This window comes from Castor canadensis, chromosome 2 (assembly GCF_047511655.1).
Source record: "Castor canadensis chromosome 2, mCasCan1.hap1v2, whole genome shotgun sequence".
Taxonomy (NCBI): Eukaryota; Metazoa; Chordata; class Mammalia; order Rodentia; family Castoridae; genus Castor; species Castor canadensis.
In genome coordinates, this window is record NC_133387.1 from 184,166,186 (window position 1) to 184,191,053 (window position 24,868).

At 48.5% G+C, this 24,868-nt stretch overlaps 1 protein-coding gene across 1 annotated transcript; it reads left to right on the forward strand.

Annotated features, from left to right (window-relative positions):
• On the forward strand, positions 1-23,547 carry Bace1 (beta-secretase 1). Its single transcript, XM_020186988.2, has 9 exons — positions 1-724; positions 15,970-16,058; positions 17,465-17,681; positions 18,184-18,321; positions 18,970-19,104; positions 19,848-19,949; positions 20,425-20,574; positions 20,835-21,006; positions 21,598-23,547. Exons 1-9 carry the CDS (start codon positions 464-466, stop codon positions 21,837-21,839), a joined length of 1,506 nt encoding a protein of 501 aa, XP_020042577.1. The 5' UTR covers positions 1-463; the 3' UTR covers positions 21,840-23,547.
• Positions 23,548-24,868: the final 1,321 nt, after the last annotated feature.

A 24,868-nucleotide genomic window follows, 5' to 3' on the forward strand; every position in this document is an offset into this window, starting at 1 on the left:
AGAAAACCCTTTGGCTTTGACAGCCGCCGCCACAAGTCTTTGCGCCTCCCCTGCCTGCCTGGGAGCTGGAGCTGGATTATGGTGGCCTGAGCAGCCAACGCAGCCGCGGGAGCCCGGCGCCCTTGTCCCTTCCCACGCCGCCAACCCCTCCAGGAGGACCGGGAAAGCAGCCGGAGCCCACCTGCCATGCCTGCCCCTCCCAGACCCCAGAGGACGCCGAGCCCGCGGCCGCGGCCGGCCACCCAGATGTAGCTGGGTCCCGGGTCCCCATCGCTCGCTCTTCTCGCTCGCTGCGGATTTCGAAGGCCTGGACCCCGGGACTGGCTAGAGGGCCTGCAGGCTCTGGGGTCCTGATGCCTCCAAGTCCCCTCTCCTGAGAGAAGCCACCACCGCCACCAGGTCTTAGGGGCAGGCCACAGGGACGATCGTGGGCCGGATTGAGCCCAGCAGGCCCGGGCCCACCATGGCCCCAGCCCTGCCCTGGCTCCTGCTGTGGGTGGGCTCCGGGATGCTGCCTGCCCAAGGCACCCAGCACGGCATCCGGCTGCCCCTGCGCAGCGGCCTGGCGGGGCCCCCTCTGGGGCTGCGGCTGCCCCGGGAGACCGACGAGGAGCCAGAAGAGCCCGGCCGGAGAGGTAGCTTTGTGGAGATGGTTGACAACCTGAGGGGCAAGTCCGGCCAAGGCTACTATGTGGAGATGACGGTGGGCAGCCCCCCACAAACGGTAAGGTGGTCAGGCCCGCGTAGCCCTCCTTTCGTGGAGACAGGATGAGAATGCAGCAGGATGTCCCGCCTAAGATGGGATTCTCCGGCTGCAGGAAGGACCCTCTCCCAAACAACCATTGCTCACGTTCGTTCACAGAAGCGTCCCCATAACGCCCCTTCCCCACCTCTCTTCCCTTCCCCTCCCTGGCTTCTCAGTCCCCCCTGGGCAATTGCCCTCACCTCACTCCCGCTCTGCTTCAAAGGCCCCCTCAGTAAGGATTTGAGGCAGGAGAAGCTCTTCAGTGGGGCGCCTGACCTGGGGAAGGGGCCACAGGCTGCTGTAACAGGTGTCAGCCCCCTCTGGTGCTGGCCAAATCTGAGTCTCCCACATGTCCCCACCGTGGCTGCTGGCCACCCATCTCACTTTTCTCCTAGTGATCCCGGGACTCTGATGTCCCAATCTTCATTTCCTTGAGGACCAAGGAATCCTAGCACACGTTGGATCAGCCCCTTTCTCCCACAGTCTGGGCGGCCACAAGCCAGCAAAGCGAGGGCCCTTTGAACCTCCAGCCCAGCAGCCCACAAGCCCTGGTCTCCCAGGCTCTTCCTCCTTCTCCAATTCCCTGACTTTCTACACTGCAGCACCTCCCCCACCTCATGTCCCTAGGCTGGGCCAGAAAGGCACTGAACTGATCGTGGAGAAAGGACAAACCAAAGAAAAGGAGCCTGAGTGGGGTTCCTTCCATGGTGAAGAGCATGGCAGTGGTGATGAAAATGCTATCACCGTGTTCATCCTTCCCCAGTCACCAAGCTACCTCCAAGGTGGCCCATGGAGGTTGTGCCCTCTGCCTGTGCACGTGGTTGTGGGAATGTGGGCTTGAGCACCACTCTGTGGGGTGCCTGACTGGACTGACTCTGCATGCGCCTGCCTCCTCTCTGGGGGAGTCTGAGCCCAGGGGGGCAGAATGGGTCTGCATATGCTGGTGTGTGTCACCTTGAATCTGATCCTGCATATCTCCGTGAGCCATCCCCATCATAGGTCTATGTCTGTCTGTGTCCGAAAAGCTTGTCCGTGGAGGAGGTGGGAAGGTCAGAGTGTGTTGGGGTGGGGAGGGGACAGCCTCACTTCCTGGAACCCAGACAGCTGGATCTGGGAGAACAACAACCCTCTCACCACCAGCACCTTCCAGTTACCTGACAGAAGCCAGCCTCTGGGTCCATGTCACCCAGGCCTGCTTCCCGTGCTCCAAGACCCTGGTCTTCCCCATTTACCCCTCCTCTTCCCTGTGCACCATAGCTTCTGGGAAGTGGTCTGAAATCTTTGGGTGGAGGCCAGGCTAGAGCCAGAATTCAGGTCCCGAAAGCCTGAACAAATAGATGCTAGGTATTGTCCTGGAGCAGGGGCCATGTGGAGACTTGGAAACTGCTCTCATTCTTGCGAGTGACACTGTACAAACTGTACACAGACCCTAAGACGGGGCTGCACTGGATGCTCTGCAGAGCTAGCAAGGGCTTTGGGGTCAGACTGACCAGGAATCTCAGTCCAGCCTCTACCACCTACAGCTTTCCCCTTTCCCAGCTGTGTGGCCTTTGGCAAGTTATGTAACCTCTCTGAGGCTATTGCTTTGTCTTTAAAATGAGTGAGATAGATGTCCTTTGCAAGATAATGTGAGGATAAAATGAGCCCAGGTAGGTGGGGGGCACCTAGAACACCAAATTGACCCTCAACAAATATTACCTCACTTTCTTCTTGACCATTTTGCCTCTTCTGTGCTATGCAATGAGGCAGAAAAACTTGGATGTCTGAGCCATGTGGAACTGGGGACAAGCTACCATACCTCCCTGATCCCCTAAAATAATGTGTACATCCCCCAGCCAGTACTCAGTAGAATAATTGTTCAGTGTTTGTCAATTCCTCCTCACTCCTTGCTAGAAGCTAGAGAAGGGAGCTGGAGCTTGCACAGCCACCCCGGGAGCCAGTGCCCGGGAACCCGCAGCAGAGCAGCTCTACGGATTGCACGTGGCTCCTACTCAGAGCCTACGCCAGCCAGCCAGTCTCTGCTCTGCAGGCTATGTGCCCACTTGGATTCTCTCCCTACAAGTCTGGGAGAAGGATGCCCTCTCTCCCTACCTGGTGGAATCATTGGAACAATCAAATAATACAGATGGCAAAATACTGTGAACCAGTAAAAGTGAAATTTGGGGAGCACTTTCTATTTTTATCGGGAGGGGCATGTTTAAAAAGACTGAAAACATTTTCTTTCCTAAGGACCTTAAAGTGAAAGTGAAGTATAAATACTCACTCAAGGTCATCCATAGCAGTGATAGATCCTTATCATCAGAGCCTGATAAACATGTAAAATTTGCCGGCCCCACCCTAGACTGAGGGAGTAGAAATCTCTGCAGCAGGGACTAAATCGTTTTTCTCAAGCTTGAGAAGCATTGCGCTGTGGGAGTACAAGAGCTAAATGCTGTAAGTGTTCCAAAGGTAATGGTTAGTCAGGGAAGGCCTCACAGAGGAGGTGTGTGCTGAGCATGGTCTTGATGGATGGAAAAGAGTCGGGGAGCCATTTCCAGTGGGGAACTGTAATTGCATCTTCTCACCTTGTCTACCCCATTAGACTGGGAGAGGCCACACTGAATGAGAGAATGAGTTATGTGTGTTTGGGCTTAAGCATGTTTGTTCAGGAGAAAGCCAGGCCAGTTAATATCACAGGTTTACACTGAGATCAGATAAATTTGGGTAAATAAAATAGAGACAAATTGCTAAAAGCCTTAAATGTCAAGCTATAAGGTTTGGACTTTGGTCTTTAGCTCTGAGAGGAAAATTGAATCATTTGTGCAGGATAATGACATAAAGAAAGCAATCTTTTAAGAACAGATATCTGATTTTGTGTGTGTGTGTGTCATACTAGGGTTTGAACTCAGAGCCTCACACTTGCTAAGCAGGTACTCTATCACCTGAGTCACTCCTCCAGCCCTTTTTTGTATATTTTCAAGGTAAGGTCCTGATGAACTATTTGCCCAGGCTGGCTGATCTCTGCCTCCTGAGTAGCTAGGATTACAGGCATGTGCCCGGCACAATATCTGAATTTTTAAGCTTTATTTATTTATTTTTTCAGTCCTGGGGTTTGAACTCAGGGACTCCAGCTTGCTGGGCAGGTGCTCTACCACTTTGAATTACACTCCCAGCCTTTTTTTTCTTTTTTTTTTTTTTTCTGGTTTAGTCACCTGTGAGAAGCATTAGTTATTTTTGAGATAGGGTCTCACTTTATGTCCAGGCCAGACTGGACTGCAAAGTAGCTGGGATGACAGGCATATACCGCCATGCCCTTTTATTGGTTGAGATGAAGTCTCCAGAACTTTTTGCCTAGACTGCCCTTGAACCACAGTGGTTAGGATTACAGGTGTGAGCCACAACATCCAGCCCAGATATCTGAATTTTTGAAAGAATAGAAAAGAGAGATATGGATGGAAGGAGGATTTAACAGTCCAGGTTCGAGGTGCTAGAGGATGACATGGGGCTGTGATAAGATGGAGAGAGAAGGGGAGATGAGGATGCAGGGACATTACAAGGCAGATGGACAGGACTTGTGACATGGGTATGAGGGTAAAGAAGCAGGCATGAAAAGTGATTTTGCGATTCCGATCTAGGGTGAATTGGAGGATAAGGAGACCAATGGAGGGGTTATGAAAGTCAGGTGGGTAGTGCTACTCTACAAATACATGCGGTGTTTATCACAATACAAAGTTTCTTTTATACACTATATATATATTACTTTGCTCTTTACAGAAATTCTTGCTATATATACATGTAAATATGTGTATATTTATATAGAGCTATAATAGGTCTGTATTCCTCACCGCTTCCAGCAGAAAAAAATATAGGGTAAACAGATGGCCAGGTGGCAAGCACCTGTCTCATGCCTTGTTCTTCCTGCTTGCCATTGCCTTGCTAGAGAAGTTTGTCCTAAGTGTCCTTCCTCCATTCTCCCGTAACACCTGCTAGCGTCTCCCTCACTGCACTCACAATCATGTGTTATAGCTGGGTTTGTTTCCCTCATAAAACCCCAGGCTCTCAGCCTGGAGATGTAGCGTAATGGTAGGGTGCATGTTTGGTACGCAAAAGGGTTTGATCTCCAGTACCCCCGAAAAGAAAAGGCTATAGTATCTATGACACTGGCCATCTTGCTACCTAGAAAATGTTGAGTGAATGAATAATTAAGCTGCAAAACATCTATGCAGAACTGTTTGTGAATGCAGAAGTAGAGTTTCCAGAGAAAATATTTTTACTCTTTTCACTTTACATGAAAGGATATCATACATTATGATAATAAGAGAATCACTGACCAAACACAGAATAGTAATTTGTCAGGTGTGAAATTTGATGATAGGCAGTTCAGTATACCAGATATTTATTGAGTGCCTGTTATGTGCAGAAGAGAAAGATGATGCTGTGGTCTCAGCTCTTGGTGAGCTCATGATTTGGTGTGAGACCAAATGCACCTGTTTCAAGAGAAGTGGGTCTTGTAGTGCACAGAGAGAAGCAGCTACTTCTGACGGGATATGAGTTTGCTGGCAAAGGAAGTATTTCAAGTATGGTCTTCATATTTGAATATGGCCTGAAAGACAGACAGCTCTGCCCTACGGAGAGTGGGAAGAAGACACATCAGGAGAAGAGGCATGAGCTATGGTGAGAAGCTAGAAGTTGTGGGAGGGACTGAGTGAAGTCTGGATCTTCTGGAAGCAGGCAGGAGTCCTAGTAGGTATATGAGAAGAGAGATGGTGGTGTCTAATTTTGGTCAAAGGAAAACAACTTCAGTGTGGAGGAGGACTTGGATAGTCTGGAGTGTGAGACGAGCATCTGTTAGGATGAAGGGCTGAGTGAGGGAGGTGGCAGGGAGGGTAGAAAGGAGAAAAGGTCCTCAGGGTACCAGCATTCACAGCTCCATTCAACCAGTTCTTCCCTGCCCCGATAAGATTTAAGGAATCTTAAAGAGGAGTTGGCCTCCGGAGTAACCTTTCTGGCTTCTTTGTGTCAGGAAATACAGCAAAAGGAGTAAGTAAGCTTTTACAAAGTGGAATATGGTTTGACAAGTTCCAGGTTGGTTTTTCTGCTTTAGTTATGAGAGATAGGTATAGTGTGCCCATTTTGGTACTGAAGAAATTGAGGTACAGAAAGAATAAATGGTTTGCCCAAAGTTACTCAGCTAGAAAGAACAGATAGGGTTTAAATTCAGGGTGTTAGATTCCAGGTGCAAATACCAGGTTTATTCCTGTGTCTGATCATCTTGGACATGTTGGTTGATCTTGAGATGCTGGTAGACCATCCTTATGGGTGAATCCAGCAACTGGCTGACCATGGGCATCTGGATACCAAGAGGGCAGTTAGGACTGGACAGATGGACTTTGGATACCAAGTTAGCAAATGGCCTTGTTCTTTGAGAGAATGGAGAGTGGAAAGAAAAAGGTGAGATTAGGGGAAGAATATAGGAGCAAGAAAACCATTAGAGAAGTCTAAATCTATCAGGCTCTGAGTCTCAGGTTAAGAGGTTTTTCTTGGCCGGGCACCAGTGGCTCACACCTGTAATCCTAGCTACTCAGGAGGCAGAGATCAGGAGGATGGAGGTTGGAAACCAGCCAGGGGAAATAGTCCAAGAGACCCTATCTTGAAAAAACCCATCACAAAAAAGGGTTGGTGGAGTGGTTCAAGGTGTAAGCCCTGAATTCAAACCCCAGTACCGCAAAAAAAAAAAAAAAAGTTTTTCTTTCTTTCTCTCTCTCTCTGTCCATTATGGTTCCCAAACTGTGCCTTGCAGAGTTCTGTGAAGGGACTTCAAAGGAAAAAGAGGTTAGGGAAAACATAAGTGAGATAGGATCTCGACCTCCTGCCCTCCTGCCACCAAGCTGTCTCCCAATAACTGTTATTATTTTATTTTTTTTACAAAGTAGACTTTTGGATATATTTCATTTTTTAAAAAACAGTTTTTGTACTAAAAATGTTAAAAACCATTGAACTTAAAGACAAAGCAGGCAAGACAGTCCCTGTGACGATAAGTGGACTTCCTGGCTGGGCTTCAAGCCGCACACAGTCCCTGCTTGAGTCTTTCTTCTGTCATTTCACTCTGTTTATCCTCCTCCCCAGCTCAGGAAAGATGAGTGAGGCTGGGAGAGGTGAGAGCAGAGAAACATAGTGCCTTCTCCTTAGGGTAGAAAGTCAGGACACTTGTGCAGTATCCCCCATAAAGAGCTAAGCAGAAAGTTCTGGTTGAAAAAATCTAGGAAGGGAAAGATTTTGCAGGGAAGCTCCTTCTTTCTGCTGGGAGCCATCTCTTTTTAGTGCCTGGGCAGTAGAAAGTTCTGGACATCCAGACCCTTTTCCTGATTCCAGAGCTGTGTGAGATTCTCCTGCCAGAACGGCCCCAGAGAACTGGAGGGCATTCATTCACTGGTGCTCCCCTGCTGTGCCCTCAGGTGCCTTAACCAGGTGCTTCCTAAGAAGCACTCCTAGGGAGAGTTTAGATACAGGGAGCCTCTATACCTAGGTCCTTTTCTCCACAAACTTTGACAAACCTGGTAGGAACCGAATCTCAGCTGGCTGTGCTCTATCTTTCCCAGGCCAGCCTGTCTGTTCTCTTTCTCATACCCAACCGCTATCACCCTGTGGCTACATCTCTGCTGCCCACTGTAGCTCCATTACATCCAGGCTGAATGTCTCCTTCCTGGGCCTCTCAGGGTTGGTGACCTCCACCACTTCTTCCTTTCCAGGGTCTATGGAGATTTTGCCATAGGGCAAGAGGAATGAGCCCTGGCATCTCCCAGTGTACAGCAAGCGAGCCTATGTGCTAAGCATGACCCAGGTGCCATGGTCTGGGAAAGAGATCGACTTCATTCCCATTGAGGACGGACCAAGAGAAGATGAAAGCCCCTCTAACCTATGAGTGGGCAAGGTTAGACAACAGGAAGGACTTACTGTCTGACAATGAGAAGCAGGTAGCTAGTTGCTGCTGTGATACCTCATACAACAGGGTTTTGCCAGGTGGGTTCCACAGAGTGCAAAAGAGGCCTCAAGAGCCAGAACAAGGACTGGGGTGTATAGCTCAGTGTAGAGCACATGGTTAGCATGAACAAGGTCCTGAGTTCAATCCCAGTACCACCACCACCCCCAAAAACGTTTGAAAGCCATTGTCTCATATCTGTTCTGTAAGAGCAGAATGACATTCGTTCAATGTCTGAATCCATCACCTCATCTGAACAGGAAGCACTGATAAATACGAGTAGGGCTGGCTGGTGGCTGGGGAGAAAGGGAACATCCTGGCCAAAGAGGGAAAGGTGAAACCAGGCATGGTGGCTTGTGCCTATAATCCTAGCTACTTGGGAGGCCGAGATTGGGAAGATGGAGGTTCGAGGCCAGCCAGGTCAAATAATTCTTGAAACCCTCATCTCCAAAATAACCAGAGCAAAATGGACTGGAGGTGTGTGGCTCAAGTGGTAGAGCACCTGCTTTGCAAACTCGAGTTCAAACTCCAGTCCCACCAAAAAAAAAAACACAAAAAAACAGGGCACACTAGATAAATTTGCCTCAGAGTAACCCAGCCATTAGAATTCCTTAGAAAATCAGCCTGGAAAGCTGGGCACCAGTGGCTCACGCTTGTAATCCCACTTACTCAGGAGGCAGAGATCAGGAGGATCATGGTTTGAAGCCAGTCCAGGCAAACAGTTCCTGAGACCCTATCTTGAAAAAACATATTACAAAAAAGGACTGGTGGAGTGGCTCAAGGTATAGGCCCTGAGTATATCAGGGAACCAAGTACTTAGCTGCATTCTGGAGAGGGAAGAGAAAGGCAGAGAATGTACTTGGGAATGGAGTCTATTTGCTCGGGTCAGCCTTTTTTTGTTCAAGGTGGGAGGAGCCTGCACAGGGCCCAATCAATATGAGGCAGGGGCTTTCTGGCCATCAGCTGCTCCCAGCTTCAGGCTTCCAATGCCCTTCCTTGCTCTTTCTCTCAGCCTTGGATGAGCTCAGGTGTGGGTGAATCCACTTTATAAAGCAGACAGACAGACTGAGGAGCCCTGGAAACACCATGCCTGCTCTAAGATCCAAAGACCTCAGGGGAACATTCACTCAAAGTACTAGGGAATGGTGTCAGTTGTCATGGTCACTGTGCTTAGAGGCCATGCACAGTACCAGGCTGACAGTCACCCTGCAAGTGCCTTGGGACTGAGTCTCTAGGACCACAGGGAACTAACTGCAGGAAATGGGGCAATTACTGTTGGTTAAGAAAAGTCAGTATAGAGCACATACTCCCTACTCCAGACTAGGGAAGAATTAGGTAAGAAGAATACAAAGGGCTCCCCATCCCCTAGGGGGGCCCCCAGTCTGTGGGACAGATGGATATTTGAAAACTGATTAAAGGTTTGGTGAGAGGTAACCAGAGAAGAGTAGGTATCCCTGAGCACCTGAAGGAGGAGGACCCAAATCTTGGCTGGGGCATTAGGGCAAGACCTTTGGAAGACAGGGTGTTTGACTGTGACTTGAAGGTTGAGCAGGAGTTAGGCACACAGGGAGAGAACATTCAGGCAAAGGAAACAGCATAAGCAATGGTGCGCACGTCGAGATCACTGAGCAAATGAGAACTTTACAGTGAGGAAGGGGGAAAGTGGCAGGAGATGCTCACGGGGTTGACCTATGGTTGGTCAGATGTCCCCAAGGTCAAAGGTCTCAGCACCTTAATTCAAATAAGTTGTATAGGATATGTGATAAAAAACTATTGGGAAACAAACTATTGTAAAATATAGTGGCTTAAAACATGAGTCCTTTTTTAGGATTCCTTGGTTGGCTTGTGGTTCTTCCACTTGAGCTTGCTCATGTGGCAGGTCAGCTGGGAACTGGACTAACCCAGGCCTGCTAGTCTCTTGGCTCCGTGAAGTCCTTCATCCTCAAGAGGCAGGACTGAGCTGTTTCACACAGAATTTCAAGGTAGGATTCCAAGGGGGCAACCTTGATGCTCGAGCCTATAAAGCCTCTCCTTGGTTTGCTGTATCCCGTTGGCCAAAGCAAATTACATGGTTGAGTTCAGACTCAATATCAGAGGGAATCACACAAGGACATGTGAGTCATTGGTGTAACCATCTACCACACACTTCTTCTCCAAATGGGAGACACCGGAAGGTCAAGGGCGTGAAAGACCACACTTGAGGGTTGGTGAGAACAGGGAGAGGAGGGGCGAGGGAGGCTGGTCCTTGTTTTGTGGGTTGTTAGATAAGATGGACAGGATGCCTACTCACTCTAGACCTGTTTCCTTCGCTGTAAACTGGAAGAAAGGCTCCTGCATCTCAGCTTCAGACAAAGGCTCTTTTTTCCAAAGTGTAGAGCCAGGTGCTGGTGGCTCATGCCTGTAATTCTAGCTACTTGGAAATCCAGAGGATCACAATTCAAGGCCAGCCCTGAGCAAAGAGTTCAAGAGACCCCACCTCACCCCACCCCCATCTCCAAAATAACCAGAGCAAAATGGACTGGAGATGTGGTTCAAGTGGTAGAGCACCTGCTTTGCAAGTATGAAAGCCCTGAGTTCAAACCTCAAGCCCACCAGAAAAAAAGGAAGTGTAAAGCTTTCCCCTTGTCCACTCAAGCCCACATAGGAGGACATACGATTCCTGTTCAGAAGGCAGATTTGGAAGTAACACCTTGGGATAGGCTGCTAAGGTTGTGGGGTGTCTTGTTTCTGGGGCTTTACACATGCTTTGCACATAGGCAAGTGCTCTGTCACTGCTACACTTCAGCCTCGGTTGTAGAGTCTTAATAACTAGAGATTATCTAGTTACCCCTCCAGACTAGGGGACAGTGCCTCCTGAAGGTTCTTTGCATCCAGAAGAATCTGAGCTGTCTCTGTCTGCTGGGGAGAGGTGGGGTCAAGACCAGTGGAATCTGAGGAACAAAGAGCTCACCCTAAATTCATCATATCCATGCCTGTGTCATCTTCCAAGAGCTATTGCTGAGGCATGGAGTGAATCAGGGCAGGTGTGTGCCTTTCCCAGAGGGGCTTGTTAGCACTTCCCTAGAAGCTTCCTGCTCTCAGAGGCACTCATGGGTTGCATTCGTTAAGTGATTAGCACTGACCTAGGCCTGACCCCAGGTTACTGCCCACTGGGCATCTGACTCTTGGGACTACCTTGGCCTGAGAAAGAAGGCCACAACATCATAGGTGGCTTGAACACTTACTGCTTGCTGATCAGGCACAGTGGCTCATACTTGTAATCCCAGCAACTCAGGAGGCAGAATTGGGAGAATCTCAGTTCAAGGCCAGCCTGGATAAATATCGAGATCCTATCTCAACTAATAAGCCAGGTATGGTGGAGTATGCCTGTCATCCCAACTACTCAGGACTGTAGGTAGAAAGATTCAAAAATCAAGACCCCACCTGAGAAACAACTATAACAAAAAAAGGTTGGGGGTGTATCTCAAGTGGTAGAACACTTGCCTAGCAAGTGTGAGGCCCCGAGTTCAAACCCCAGCACCACCAAAATGAAAAGAAAATGTGATACCCACAGCCATACTGGGAATTTTAAAAAATTAGATAAGGGGGTTGTGACTTGCAGAGTGGTGAGTTGCGTGGAAATATTTGAATAAGGAAATGTGACCTGTTTTCTCTCCCCCGCCCCCGCCCAGGGAGTCCCCTTTTGAGCTCAGGCTAAGAATGAGGAGGGATGGGTAGACAAGGCTGTGAGTGAGAGGAGGATGGTCCAGGCTGTGTGAGCAGCCAGCGCCACGGCCTCTGTGAGGAGGATCCCGGGCTGGTGGAAGGAAAAGTGATGACACCTGTGCATGTGACTGGTGGAGAGGATTTGGGGGAGACTGGGAGGAAGGGAGGTTGGGGATGCCGGCAGGGTCAGACTAGGAAGTGCTCTGTAGGAAATGTTCAGGCTTCAGGTTTTCATTTTAATAGCCAGAGGAAACTGTTGACTTAGAAGGGTAGCCTGGACTCATTTGTACTTTTGAAAACATCACTTAGTTCACAGTACAGAGAATAGACTGGAGAGGTCAGGGCAGATGTGCCAAGGCCAGTGGAAAAGCCTTATGAAAGTCCAGGGAAGAGGATGCTAGCTGGGCCTGGGTAGCAGAGATTGGAAGACATGCAGACATGCAGGAGCTTTTTGTTTGTTTGCTTGTTTGTTTGTTTTGTTTTGTTTTTTAGTGGTACTGGGGTTTAAACTCAGACACTCTACCACTTGAGCCACTCTGCCAGCCCTTTTCTGCATTGGGTACATTCAATATAGGGTCTCATGAATTATTTGCCCAGGCTGAACTCAAACCTCAATTCTGATTTCTGCTTCCCAAGTAGCTAGGATTATAGGTGTGAGCCACCAGTGCAGGGTACATGCAGGAGCTTTGAAGTAGATGGAGTGGATAGGAATGGTGGATGCACTGGAGAGATGTGAAAAAGAGGAGGGTGTGAGGATGGTTCTGAAGTTGCTGCCTTACAGAACAGATGGATGGTGACAGCACTCACTGATACAGGGATCAGTGATGGGCAGGACACTATAAGGTCAGCATCGGACCATCTGGCTTTGAAGCATCTTTGGGGCTGCTCAGTACATGCATCAGTAACTCAAAGGGAAAGGCGGAAAAGGTGAGCTTTAGAAGGTCTCGCGGCTCCATGGAGGTGCTTAGGGGCACAGCCTGGTATGAGAGGAACAGGCCAAAGACAAGTCAGGCCTGCGAAGGCTGAGAAAGGTGGTGAGGACTGACTTGAAAAGCTTCTTTTGTATTTGGTGACACAAAATCATTGGTAATTGTAGTAGGGCTGTTTGATAGTAGAAGGATCAGGAAAACCCAGTTTTAGAATGGGTTGAGGAATGAGTGGGAGGTGAAGAAATGAAGACAGCTTGGCTGAGGATTTGGTTGTGAAGGGAGAGGAGAAAGAGGGTAGCTGGAGGTGGGCGTGAGATTAAGGAAGTTTTTCTTTCTTCTTCTTTTTTTTTTTTAATGAAGAGACTCAAGCATTTGTAAATGCCAGTGGGGAGAAACTAGATTTGATGGTGTTGGGAAATTGAGAGCAAGGAAGACAGGACAGTCGACTCTACCTGAAGGAAAAGGGATCCTTGGTAGGTTGGTAGGGCAGGTGCCTAACAAGGAGGAGGGAGCTGGGGTCTGAGCCAAAAGGTGGGGAGGAGTGGTTGGGGCAGGGGTGTGTGGGGGGCAGCAGGGACAGGGTGTCATGATAGATTGTGGAAGATGAGGGTGGTCCCACCAAATCGCCCTCACCTGGGAAATAGGAGGTAAGGTTTCATTGCTTATTTTCCCCTCAGGGCTTCCCTAAATGCCCTATTTCATAATAAGCACAGTGGGTGGCACAGGCTCTTGCCCTGTGAAAGGGAGAGAGATTATCAGGGCTGCCCTGGGGGCTCTGTAATGTTGAGGTACAGGACCAGAAACCATTTCTCTCAGCAGCAGGACCATGTACAAAGGGGGAACAGCCAGGCATTTTCTCTGTGGGAATCTCAACTGTTTATTTTGGTTTCCCGTTTTGTTTGGGAATGTGGAGAGGGTGAGGCAGAGAGCAGTGAGGCCTACAACTCTGGTATGGGGGTAAGTGAGGGGGACAGGTGGTTGTTCTTTGCTGGACTTGGTCCCCTTGAGGTGGAAGAGGTATATCTCAGAGGGGAGAGAAAGCCTGGGATTAGAAGACCAACTCGAGTACCCAGGGCCTCCTGATGGGGGAGGGACCAGCCTGCTGAGAGAGGAGAGGAGTGGAGAGAGGAGAGGAGTGGAGTGAGGAGATAAAAACTTCATTCCAGTATAAAGAAGCGACTATATTTGCTAGGGCTGGCCAGGGACACACATCCCAGGTAGCCCCTCCCTTGCACAAGCAACAGGGACAGTGTAAGGAGAAGACCCTCTTTCTTTGGGGTTCAGTGGGAACAGAGAGCCCAGTAATAGGAGCCCCACCCCAGGTACTGGGAGCCGAGTCCTTGAAGGTGGGGAAAGGGGTCCTGAGGAGGGGAATGAGGGGCCTTTTTAAATCATTAACCTGGTTGATTGAAAGCTGACCTGTGAGCCTCCCAACTCTATTGATTTTCTCTGAAAGCACAGCAGCTGGACCTGGTGGCTGCCCAGAGACCAGGGAGAGGTAAGGAGATGGGAGGGAAGTGGGAACTGGGCCAGGAATGCAGGATTGGGGAGGTGGAGCAGATAGTGTGGAGGGGTCTTTGGGGACAGGAGGGCAGCCAGGAAGCCTTAGCAGGCACTGGGGGAGCAGCCAGCACAGCCACACAGGCACAATGGAGAGCAGGGAGGAGCCCCAGGGAGGATCTGGCAAACAGGACAAAACTGGAGCTGAGAGCAGCACAGTGCCCTGCTCAAGGTGACAAGGTCGGAGCATGGCACCAATAGCAAGTTCTGCTGACTTCACCGCAGTGAAGAGAGAATACAGAAATGAAGGTCAGGCCATGCAAAGTCTGCTAGAAAGGAGAGTGGATGCTCAGATGCCCTGTTTTCCAGGATAGGGGCCTGCCTTCTTTTTGCTCGTATAGTAGACACAAAAATCATCTGGTCCTAGGGAGGCAGGGGTCAAGCCATCATAATGTCACCAAACCAGGCCCCTGTGTCCTCTACACAGTGTGCCAATCATACCGTGGCAAGGTTTGCAAATGAGAGTTTATTCACAAGGTGGCTAAGCATGAGGGTGGGGAGTCCCTAAACTCATATGCCTCTCCGAGGATAGAGCTCAGGGGTATTTACGGGGTAAAGAAACATGGTTTCAAATCAGTTTGGATCTGATTTGTTCCCTGAAGGCTCATGTGTTGGGAGGCTTGGTCCTGACCTTGGCACTACTGGGAGGTGGTGGGATCCTTAGGAGGTTGGGACTAGTGGGAGGAAGTTAGGTAACTGTGGGTGTGTTTTCAAAGGGGATGTTGGGACCGCCCCAGCTCCTTCCTTTCTTTGCTTCCTAGTCCTTGCGAGGTGAGCAGTCTCCTCTGCCACATTGCTCCTAACATGATATACTGTCCTGCCACTGGCCAAAGCAACATGGCCAAGCAACCTTGAACTGCGACTGTGAGCCAAAATAAACTTTTCCTCCTTTTAAGTTGATTCCCTTAGGTATTTTGACACAGTGACGGAAAGCTGACTAATACAAGGGTGGTCTGAGGTGTGGGTAAAAGTGAGGAGGTAAGGAAAGGTGAAGTAATCACAAGCACACTGAAACTTCATGGCTCTTCATAGGGTGCATATTCAAAAAATGGCAGTTAGCACAACCTGTGGGCAGGGTTTGTTCACCCACCGGACAGGTGTGCAGAGCAAGTGAAGCCAGACAAGATTCTCTCCAAGTCCCTCAAAAGAGCAAACAGTCCTTACCAAGGTGGATGACCACACACCAGAGGTGTTACCTATAATAAAGTAGGCTGGGGTCTATTACTTTATTGTTAAGAGACTTCCAAAATTAGTGATGAAAATAAGCAAATGAAGCTAGAGTTTATTCAGGTCTTCCCTGTGTTTCAAAGGAATGAGCTGTTTGGTTTTTAAACTTTACTGTGAGAGAATGGCTGGGGCCTCTTATAAGAAAAACAAGTTTTATTAATGTCATTATGGACCTTTGGTTTCAAGAGTAGGAAAGGGGACAAGGTAAAAGAGATGGTAGGAGATGGAGCTGCACAGGATGCAGGAAAACACCTGTCTGTTTTCACTTAGCCAAAACCAGGGTCATGACAAGATGGGTTTTCACCAGGGCATCATATGGGGCTCCTGACTCCCAATTATTGCTGACAGTGGCACATAATAGGCCTATGTAACTCTGAGACAAAAGGGAAGCCACATATACACGGGCACCAACGTGCTATCCTTGTCCCCCATAGGCCCCTTTGCCAGTGCCAGCTCCTAGAATGGCTCTTCTTTGAGCTGGAGGGGATCCACCAAACTTCTTTCTGAGAAAACTGGGAAAGGAGGAGGGCAGGTTTTAAAGACAGAATCAGTTAACTATGCAGACAGCCCAGGTAACCTGATGGTAGAGAGGCATGAGCACACACACACACATACCCAAAATGTCAGACAGAAGCAGGCAGAGTTCCTAAAGCCATGTCGAAGGCACTATAGGACCCCAGGTTCTATCTGGGGTTGCGGTCTAGCCAGTGCCAGCCTGGACAGCCCTGCATCATGGAAGCTCCACCCTGGACATTCCAATGGGAGACTGTGGCTGTGGAGTGAGGGACCACAGGCTGGTGAGCCCAGAGCTGCCTGTCTACAACATCTTTTCTCTCCCCTGACAGCTCAACATCCTGGTGGACACAGGCAGCAGTAACTTTGCAGTGGGGGCGGCCCCCCACCCTTTCCTGCATCGCTACTACCAGAGACAGCTGTGAGTCCTGGGGAGAGCTGGGGGAGGAAACTTTCCCAAAGAGAGTCAGGGAGGGTGCAGGAGAAAGACCAGATACTCAGATCCTTTCTTCCTGCTGGGAAAGGGGAAGAATGAAAAAGGCAACAGTGGCTAGGAAAGGGTGAAGGGGTGGCTAGAGGAGGCATACCATGGGAAAGGGTGAGGACATGCTTTCCTACCGAGATGGGCAGCCTCCAGAGGGGAGGGAGAGAGAGCAGGTATCTCATTGGGCTACTTCTGTGCCTGTGCAGCGAGATCTCGGAGACTTCACCCACATCCTTTCAGGGGCTCAGTTTCCTGACAGCAGCAAAGTTTAGGCTGAACAGTCTGCAGCAAGGCGCTCCCTTTGCTGTATTCTTACCCAGGGGCCACTCCAGATGGCTTTGCATGGTTCAAGAATGTGATGGAAAGAATTTTCCATAACCCCACTCTGCCTGGACCCTTATCAGGGACTGAAAGTAACAATGTCTCCTCCATGCGCCACCCAGAGTGCCACCAGATGGGTGCAGCTTACTTGTGAAAGGGAAGGGTGGAAGGGGATCTTATGTGAGAGAGGCAGTGGGGGATGATCTGGGAGGCCCCTTAGCATAAGATCAGAATGAGGAAGTGGTGACAGGCCATCTAATTGTCTGAAGCACGTGTATGTGGACATGAGCAAAGGCTCCATCCTAATCTTGGAGTTCCCTGTGTCCTGCTTTCTGTGATCGTTCCCTTTAAGGGGGAGGGGCCCTATTTAAGTTGGGGAGGGGAGTGTGGGTAGGATCAGTGAAAGGGCATGCGTTCCAGGTCTTTGTCCCAGTCCCATCAATTGCCCCCTCCATGCCCTGGTGAGTATCATGGTTAAACAAAGGTGCCCACCTTGATGAGCATGCTTCACCAAGTGGTATGTAATACCTGCCTGCTCCGTGGGAAGCTTGTGCAAAGCCCTTCTCTAGAACTTGCTGCAGAGCTTCTACACTCACCCTGCCTGGCACTTTTTCCACCACTCAGATGGTACCACTGAGCCCCAAGGCAGGAAGAGAGTCAATGGCTCCTTTTCTCTAGGAGCCTGCTGGAGCTGGGGGGAGGAAGAGATGTCTGCTAGCTGTCCCTGCAGCAGCAGCAAGCACAATGCACAAAGCCCAGCTTGTTCTTCACAGGCCTGAGCTTCAGATCCAGGAACATGAGCTATGGAGACAGGAGAGCAGGCTGTAGCAACAGCTCTCCTCATCTTCCTGCAAGGTCACCTTACATCCTATGATGGGTGATGGGTCTACAGTTGTTCAGCAGAGCAACCGAAGATGACTCTAGGATGCCCTGAGATAAGGTGGCATTTGGGTGCAGGTTTTCCGCCGGATCTCCATATTACTTGTGGTTATGTGTCTATGGATCTCTGCTCCTTTCCACAGGTCCAGCACATACCGGGACCTCCGGAAGGGTGTATATGTGCCCTACACCCAGGGCAAGTGGGAGGGGGAGCTGGGCACCGACCTGGTGAGCATCCCTCATGGCCCCAACGTCACTGTGCGTGCCAACATTGCTGCCATCACTGAATCGGACAAGTTCTTCATTAATGGCTCCAACTGGGAAGGCATCCTGGGGCTGGCCTATGCTGAGATCGCCAGGGTGAGAGGAACAAGGCCTGGCCCTACCCACTGTGTCTGCAGGTTGCACGCTGCATGCTACACAGGGAAGGAGTTAAGAGAAAGAAGGGGGAGGAATGGGCTAAAAGAGGGAAACACATCAGTTTGAAGAGTTACTGAACAGCGGGAGGGTGGCAGTTTGAATTTCAGTCCTACAGAAAGCAGAACTATATTGAGAGCAACTGTGAATAGGCATAGGACTAGACTGGTTTCTATCTACTCTAAGATCTTTAAAAATAAGAGAGGCAGGTCAGGCTATGAGAATGAAAGATCCCATGGCCCTGTGAGCCCATAGTACTTTCCTCTACACTGTGCTGTTAGTATCTCTTGCTAGCCCTCTCTCTGCCAGAGCTCAGTACTTCAAGGTAGTCTTTTCCAAGGAATATCCCTAAGTTTCGCTTTTGCCCTTCAGTGTAGGCAGGAAGCTGGTCTCTGTGTACTAGTTCCTCCACATAAGGATTTACTCCTTGCTTTTTCTGCCACAGCCTGATGATTCTCTGGAGCCCTTCTTTGACTCCCTGGTGAAGCAGACCCATGTTCCCAACCTCTTCTCCCTGCAGCTCTGTGGCACTGGCTTCCCTCTCAACCAGTCTGAGGTGCTAGCCTCTGTTGGAGGGAGCATGGTAAGTAGTCTTCAGAGAAGGGAAGTCCTAGTACTGGGAAATATGGGTACCATGTGCCACCCCCCTCAGGGTCACTAGTTAGAATCAAGAGAAACCTCTTAATATTCCCATCCCTCCTCCCTGCGCCCATTTTTTTCTTCCTTGTGATATTCATGAAAGCATTCAGGGCACCCAAACTTGGAAAGGATCAGAAACATTTCAAAGGAAATGAAAATAAGACCTACTGAATTAAGATTATTCAGTCTGATGTTCAGAAGGCAGAGATCTAAGGAGTTTATATCTATTTATTAATTAATTAGGACAATGATGAATGGTTCTCCAACAAGCAGAGAAAATAAAACTTGTAACAGAAGCACATATCACTCACTCAACATTTATTGTGCCAGTTTAGGTTTAAATAACTTTATATCAAGGGCTATGAGATTCTGAAACAAATAATTAAAAATCCTGGAAAGTCTCTTCTCCTGAACACATTTAAGAAACTATATAAATCATTTTGAGGCATGATTTGATTAAAAGCAGGGCTATGAAAAAGGTGACATGTAGAGGGCCTTCCCACCCCAAGAAATGACTGCTCTTATTGCTTGACTCCAGTGACCTGCTCACCTTCTGTGCCGGGACACTGGTACTGGCCTCTTTTTCTCTTAGATCATTGGGGGTATCGACCATTCACTGTACACAGGCAGTCTCTGGTACACACCCATCCGGCGGGAGTGGTATTATGAGGTGATCATTGTGCGGGTGGAAATCAATGGACAAGATCTGAAAATGGACTGCAAGGAGGTAATAAACTAAGGGAGAGTCAAGGGAAGTAAGAGGGAGGCACCACAGCGTGTGGGAAGACCTCACACGCATCGTGAGCTTGGGAAGACAAGGAGAGGTATAGGACCTGTGGAGAGCAATTGGGCTGGACCCAGTAGTCAGAAGCTTAATGGTCACACAGCAGAGCACATTCGAAGGGACTATGGAAATTATGGTCCAGTGATGAGCATGGAACTAGTTCCTGTCTGAATGCTAATCACTGCTTTGCTTTGTGGCCTTGGGAAGTCATTTGTGAGGGAGCATGGTATGATGGAGTTGAGTCCAGCTTTGGAGTCACAAAGATCTGGATCTGGATCTAGCTATGCCATTTACTAGCTGTGGCTCCCTGGGCTGGCTACTGTTCTGTGGGCCATTTTCCTCATCTGCAAAACAGAGATAAAAATAACTTTCCCAAGGATTGTGCAAGTTAGAGATAATGTTCAAACTGTTAATCCCTGTGGTTGGCAGTACCCAACAAATGCCAGCTAACTCCTTCCCTAGGAGTATATTAAATTAGAATAGATACAATAACCTTTGAGGCAGGTACTACTGTCTTGACTATAGAGATGAGGAAACCCAGGCACACAGATTGAGTAACTGGCCCAAGGTGGTACACATATGAAGTGGCAAAGGTGAGAGGCCAATAGTACCCCAAGCAATCAAACTCTCCCCTCAACTCTGAATGGGTATCAAAAAAACTTCTCATCCTTTCCTCTCCTTCTTAGTACAACTACGACAAAAGCATCGTGGACAGTGGCACCACCAACCTTCGTTTGCCCAAGAAAGTATTTGAAGCTGCAGTCAAGTCCATCAAGGCAGCCTCCTCGGTCAGTGGACTATGGATGGAGGTGCAAGAGATGACACAGTGTCAGAAGTCAGTGGGAGTCACATTCCTCAGTAGAGCCACAATGCTTCCTCTTAAAGCTCTTAAAACTGTTGTTGTTATTAGTCTCAGTTTGCTCACCCTACAATCCCCATACAAAAGATTGGTTTTTTTTGTTTTGAGATGGGCTCGCTATGTAGCAGGCTGGCCTTAAACTCAAGATCTTCCTTCCTCAGCCTCCTGAGTGCTGGGATTTCAGGTGTGCACCACCACACCTGGCTATCCTGGTACAAATTTCGAACTTGGACTTCCTCTTCTCTTCCCCTAGTCCTTGGGTTGCAGCTTCCCTTTCCCACTTTGGATATTTCCCTAGAAATATTTCTCTGGAAAAACCCAAAGCAAATTAAGAGCCCAGTCAATATTACATGAAGAGAGAGGCTGATTGATTCCTCATTGTTACCCCTTTCTTGTCTACACAGACAGAGAAGTTCCCAGATGGGTTTTGGCTGGGGGAGCAGCTGGTATGCTGGCAAGCAGGCACCACCCCTTGGAACATTTTCCCAGTCATCTCACTCTACCTCATGGGTGAGGTCACCAATCAGTCCTTTCGCATCACCATCCTTCCACAGGTATGTCCCCAATCTGAGGCAGTGAGATCCCAGGAAGAGGACAAAGCACATGGGAGAATAGCAAGTCTGTGTGGCTTCTCAGAACTTGAAAGACAAAATGATTGAGTTTCTAGTAGTAAAGGGGTCTTGGAAAACCAAAGCCCTCAGGACTCAGGGATGGCAAAGGAAAGAACTACCTACGTGCAGAAGGACCTAGTGGGCAGAGATGGAGTGAAAGATGGAGGAAGACACCCTCTCACCCTGCCATTGTTTATCCCTAGCAATACCTGAGGCCGGTGGAAGATGTGGCCACGTCCCAAGACGACTGTTACAAGTTTGCCATCTCACAGTCCTCCACGGGCACTGTCATGGGAGCTGTTATCATGGAGGGCTTCTACGTTGTCTTTGATCGGGCCCAAAAACGAATTGGCTTTGCTGTCAGTGCTTGCCATGGTGAGAGCACTAGGGATGAGGTGTGGGTCAGTCTAGCTGTATTTTCACTTGTTTGCAGTTAGGACACCTGGGCCCCCATCAGTTTGAGAGGTAGTGACAGTTGCCTCAAGCAAACGGCAAAAAGTGTACAAAGGTAGTGTCAATGCTTGTCCTTTTATCATATTGCCTGCCCGAGTGCCCCCTGCCTGGATTGTGACAATCTGTGGCAAACCCACAGCAGCAAGAGCTGCCAAGGCACCTTGGGAAGCCCTAGCTGCAAAGACAGCAGGCTGAGTGAGCCTTTAGTGACCATGTCAGCTGCCCCACAGTAAGATTGGTTGCTATTACAGAAAGGCGGCAGAATTTTATAGCTAAATTTCCACAGTAGCAGGTGAGTTTGCTAGAGTGTAAAGGGCTAGCTTATTGGTCAACTCAGAACTACTGACTCTTAAGGTATCATTCTTATGGGATAGGTAAATGGGGAAGGGCTGCTCCCCAGGGAGCCAGGGGAGAAGAGACAGGCCTCTGATTAGCACTGGCTTCCCCACCTGCTCACTCTACGACAATGAGTGCTTCCTATTCACTTCCTACTCACACCTGCTTCTTCCCCAGTGCACGATGAGTTCAGGACGGCAGCAGTGGAAGGCCCTTTTGTCACTCTGGACATGGAAGACTGTGGCTACAACATTCCACAGACCGATGAGTCGACCCTCATGACCATAGCCTATGTGATGGCTGCCATCTGTGCCCTCTTCATGCTGCCACTCTGCCTCATGGTGTGCCAGTGGCGCTGCCTCCGCTGCCTCCGCCATCAGCACGATGACTTTGCTGATGATATATCCCTGCTGAAGTGAGGAGGCTACAGGCAGAAGACAGATTCCCCTGGACCACATCTGGGTGGAGACACAGGTGGCACCTGTGGCCAGAGCACCTCAGGACCCTCGCCTCCCTCGGCCACCAAATGCCTCTGCCTTGACAGAAAAGAAAAAGAAGCCAGCAAGGGGGGTTACAGGGCTTGCACCTGCAGGAACCAGGAGAGGAAAGAAAGAAGCACTGGTGGCAGGAATACTCTTAGTCACCTCAGACTTGAGTTAAGAAATTCTGCTGCTTGAAACTTCAGCCCTGAACTTTTGCCCACCATCCCTCTAGATTCTCCCACCCAAAGTATTCTTTCCTTACTTCCAGAAGCACTAGCATCACACCCAGGTTACCCTGTGTGTTTCTCAGTGGTACCAGGCAGAGAGAAGGCCAATCTCATTTTCCTACTGGCCAAAGTCAGCAGGTGAAGATGCAGTTTGCTATTTGCTTTAGAGAGATAAGGACTGCAGAAACAAACCTACACTGGTGCAAAGACTGCTTCCTGAATTAAACAAAAACCAATGGCATGGAATATTTGTACTCATGGGGACAGTCAGGAAGAGGAGAGAGAGTACAAAGACAGGGAGCAGTTGGTATCAAAGTGAGGAAAGGCAGAAACACAGACACTCTCCAGTCCCAGTTTTAGACCTCATCTCCAAGACAGAACCCCATCACTCAAGATGGTTGTCCTTTTCCAGTGTTTCTGTTGTCAAAACCTGAACAGAAGTGAGACAGGAAGAAGGGCTTATGCAGCCAAAGAGCTCTTTTTAAAAGCTCTCTTAATTGAAAAGTGCCCACAAAGAAGTTCTGCTGAACAAATGAATTCCCTACCTTATAATTACACTTGTCTCTACCTGCACCCTTTCTTCTATGTATGATAGGTGGCACTAAAACATCCCAACCCCCAAAGCCTCAGATGCCCTGTGGGAGAGCAGGTGGAATGTGGCAGGGCTGGGCATTGTCTTCCTGATCACAGGCTCACTACTTCCCCTAATCCTATTACTCTGGAGCTTTCAGCTGAGGTGCTAATGGCATAAAAAGGAGGCCTCTCCTACCTAATCTTTGAAAGCAGGATCCTGAAGATTCATTCAACAGGTTTAGGGTTGATGCGTTATACTGCTGCTGGATTTCCTGATCAGCAGTGTAAAAGTACGGAGAGATTTCATTACTTTCCCACCACCTCTAATGGCCCTCCATTTTTTTGGCTAAGGCATCACAAACTGGCTAGTATTACATCAGGAATGTAAGAAATAGAGGGCTATCTGGCTTTAAGTCATTGCCTTCAATATCAAGGCTGCCTGGAGAAAGGACAGCAGCCTTAGGGCTTCCATTTTTCCTTCTCTACTTTTCCCTGCTGGAGGCCATCTTCTTTTCCTTTCCTGTTCGCTGCAACCCATTCCCAATAGTACATGGGTACCCAGGCTGGTTCTTGGGCTAGGTAGTGAGGCCGCATTCATTCCCTCCTTGTCAGTTCCAACACAGTGGACTGTGATACCAGTGTTAGTGGGAAACAGCTGAGTTCTCTCCCAGGATACCTGCTGCATCCTATTCCTATTTGGTCTACACATTACTTCCAAGTAGAAGACCTGTCAAGGATGGAATTACCTGATGAGATAGAGAAATATAAGGAGGGCCTCTGGAGTTGCTGGCCTCAGCCAGCTGCCCACAAGCCATAAATCAATAAAATAAGAATACTGAGAGTCACAGGTTTTTTTTTTTTTTTTTTTTTCTTCCCTTGGGTTCTCCTCCTTCCCACTGCTCTTGGTGCTGCTTTGGCTGACTGGGCACACAACTATAAAAACTGACGGGAAGACTGGAGACTGTCTACTTCCAGCTCAGAACTTACAGTGTAAATAAACTTCCAGCATTGCTACCGTGAAATGAAAATGCCACATTCTGCTTTATAATTTATACCTGTGGGGAAAACTGGCTTTTCTCCAGCTCTTTCTGGGACATAAAACTCAACTCAGTCATTGGTAACTCCCATTGTCCTACTGTTTGTTTGTTGTTTTTTAAGAGAAAATTTGCATTTATTTTTCTTTTTACAGTTACTTCCTTTTTACCCTGAAACTATTAATTCTAAATGTAAAAAAAAAAATCTTAAGACAGCTTTTTGCTTGTAAAAATATGTATTATATAGCTCTATTTTTAAATTCTATTCCTGAAAAAAGACTGTCCCTTCTCCACACACTACATTTGAGGCCTTTGCCATTGGTCTACATATATTGAAGCATGGCAGGCCTGTGAGCAGAGGAAGGGAGAAAAAGAATGGCCAAAACTTAAGTGGGGCTTTTTATTGATCCTGAACACAGAAGAGAAAAGCATAATAATGATAAGGCCCAGCTCCCACGTACAACTCTTCAGGACACTTACCCTCTGGCTTGGAGTTGGCTTGCCAGGGGCTTTCTCTGGGAAGCGGCTGTACTCCCTACTCATCCCTCCTTTTTCTCTCTCTCTACTCCTTTGGATTCAAAGATTTTTTTGGAAAAGAAACAATATTCTTTACACCCACTTCCAATTTCTGAACTTTGAGAGGACACTGAAAGATTCTATAAAGGTAGTCCAAGACTACTGCAAAATTGAAGGGAGGAAAAAAAATCTAAGATTACTAGATTAAAAATTAATTCCCCAGATGAAAAAAAACAAAGGAATTGCTCTTCCATTTTGATACATTTACTGTTCATGGCAGTACCAAACTGGAGACCTTATTATTTCATTAACCAAAGAAAGCAGGCCATCTGACTTCTAAAGAGTTGAGTACTAGACTAGAGGTGTGGCTCAAGTGGTAGAGCACCTGCTTTTGCAAGTTAGAAGCCCTGAGTTCAAAAAAAAAAAAAAAAAAAGAGATGAGTACTGAAGCCATTTCAATCACCCTACAAGATGCCAAGGAGATCCTGGGAAATCCAGCTCCTTAAACTGATACTGAAGTAAGGCAAGAGGAAAAAAAAGAATGTGTCCATGAGTTAACAGGCAAGGATGAAAGACGAAGGAGAAAAATGGTAACAAGAACGGACAGAATTTAGTT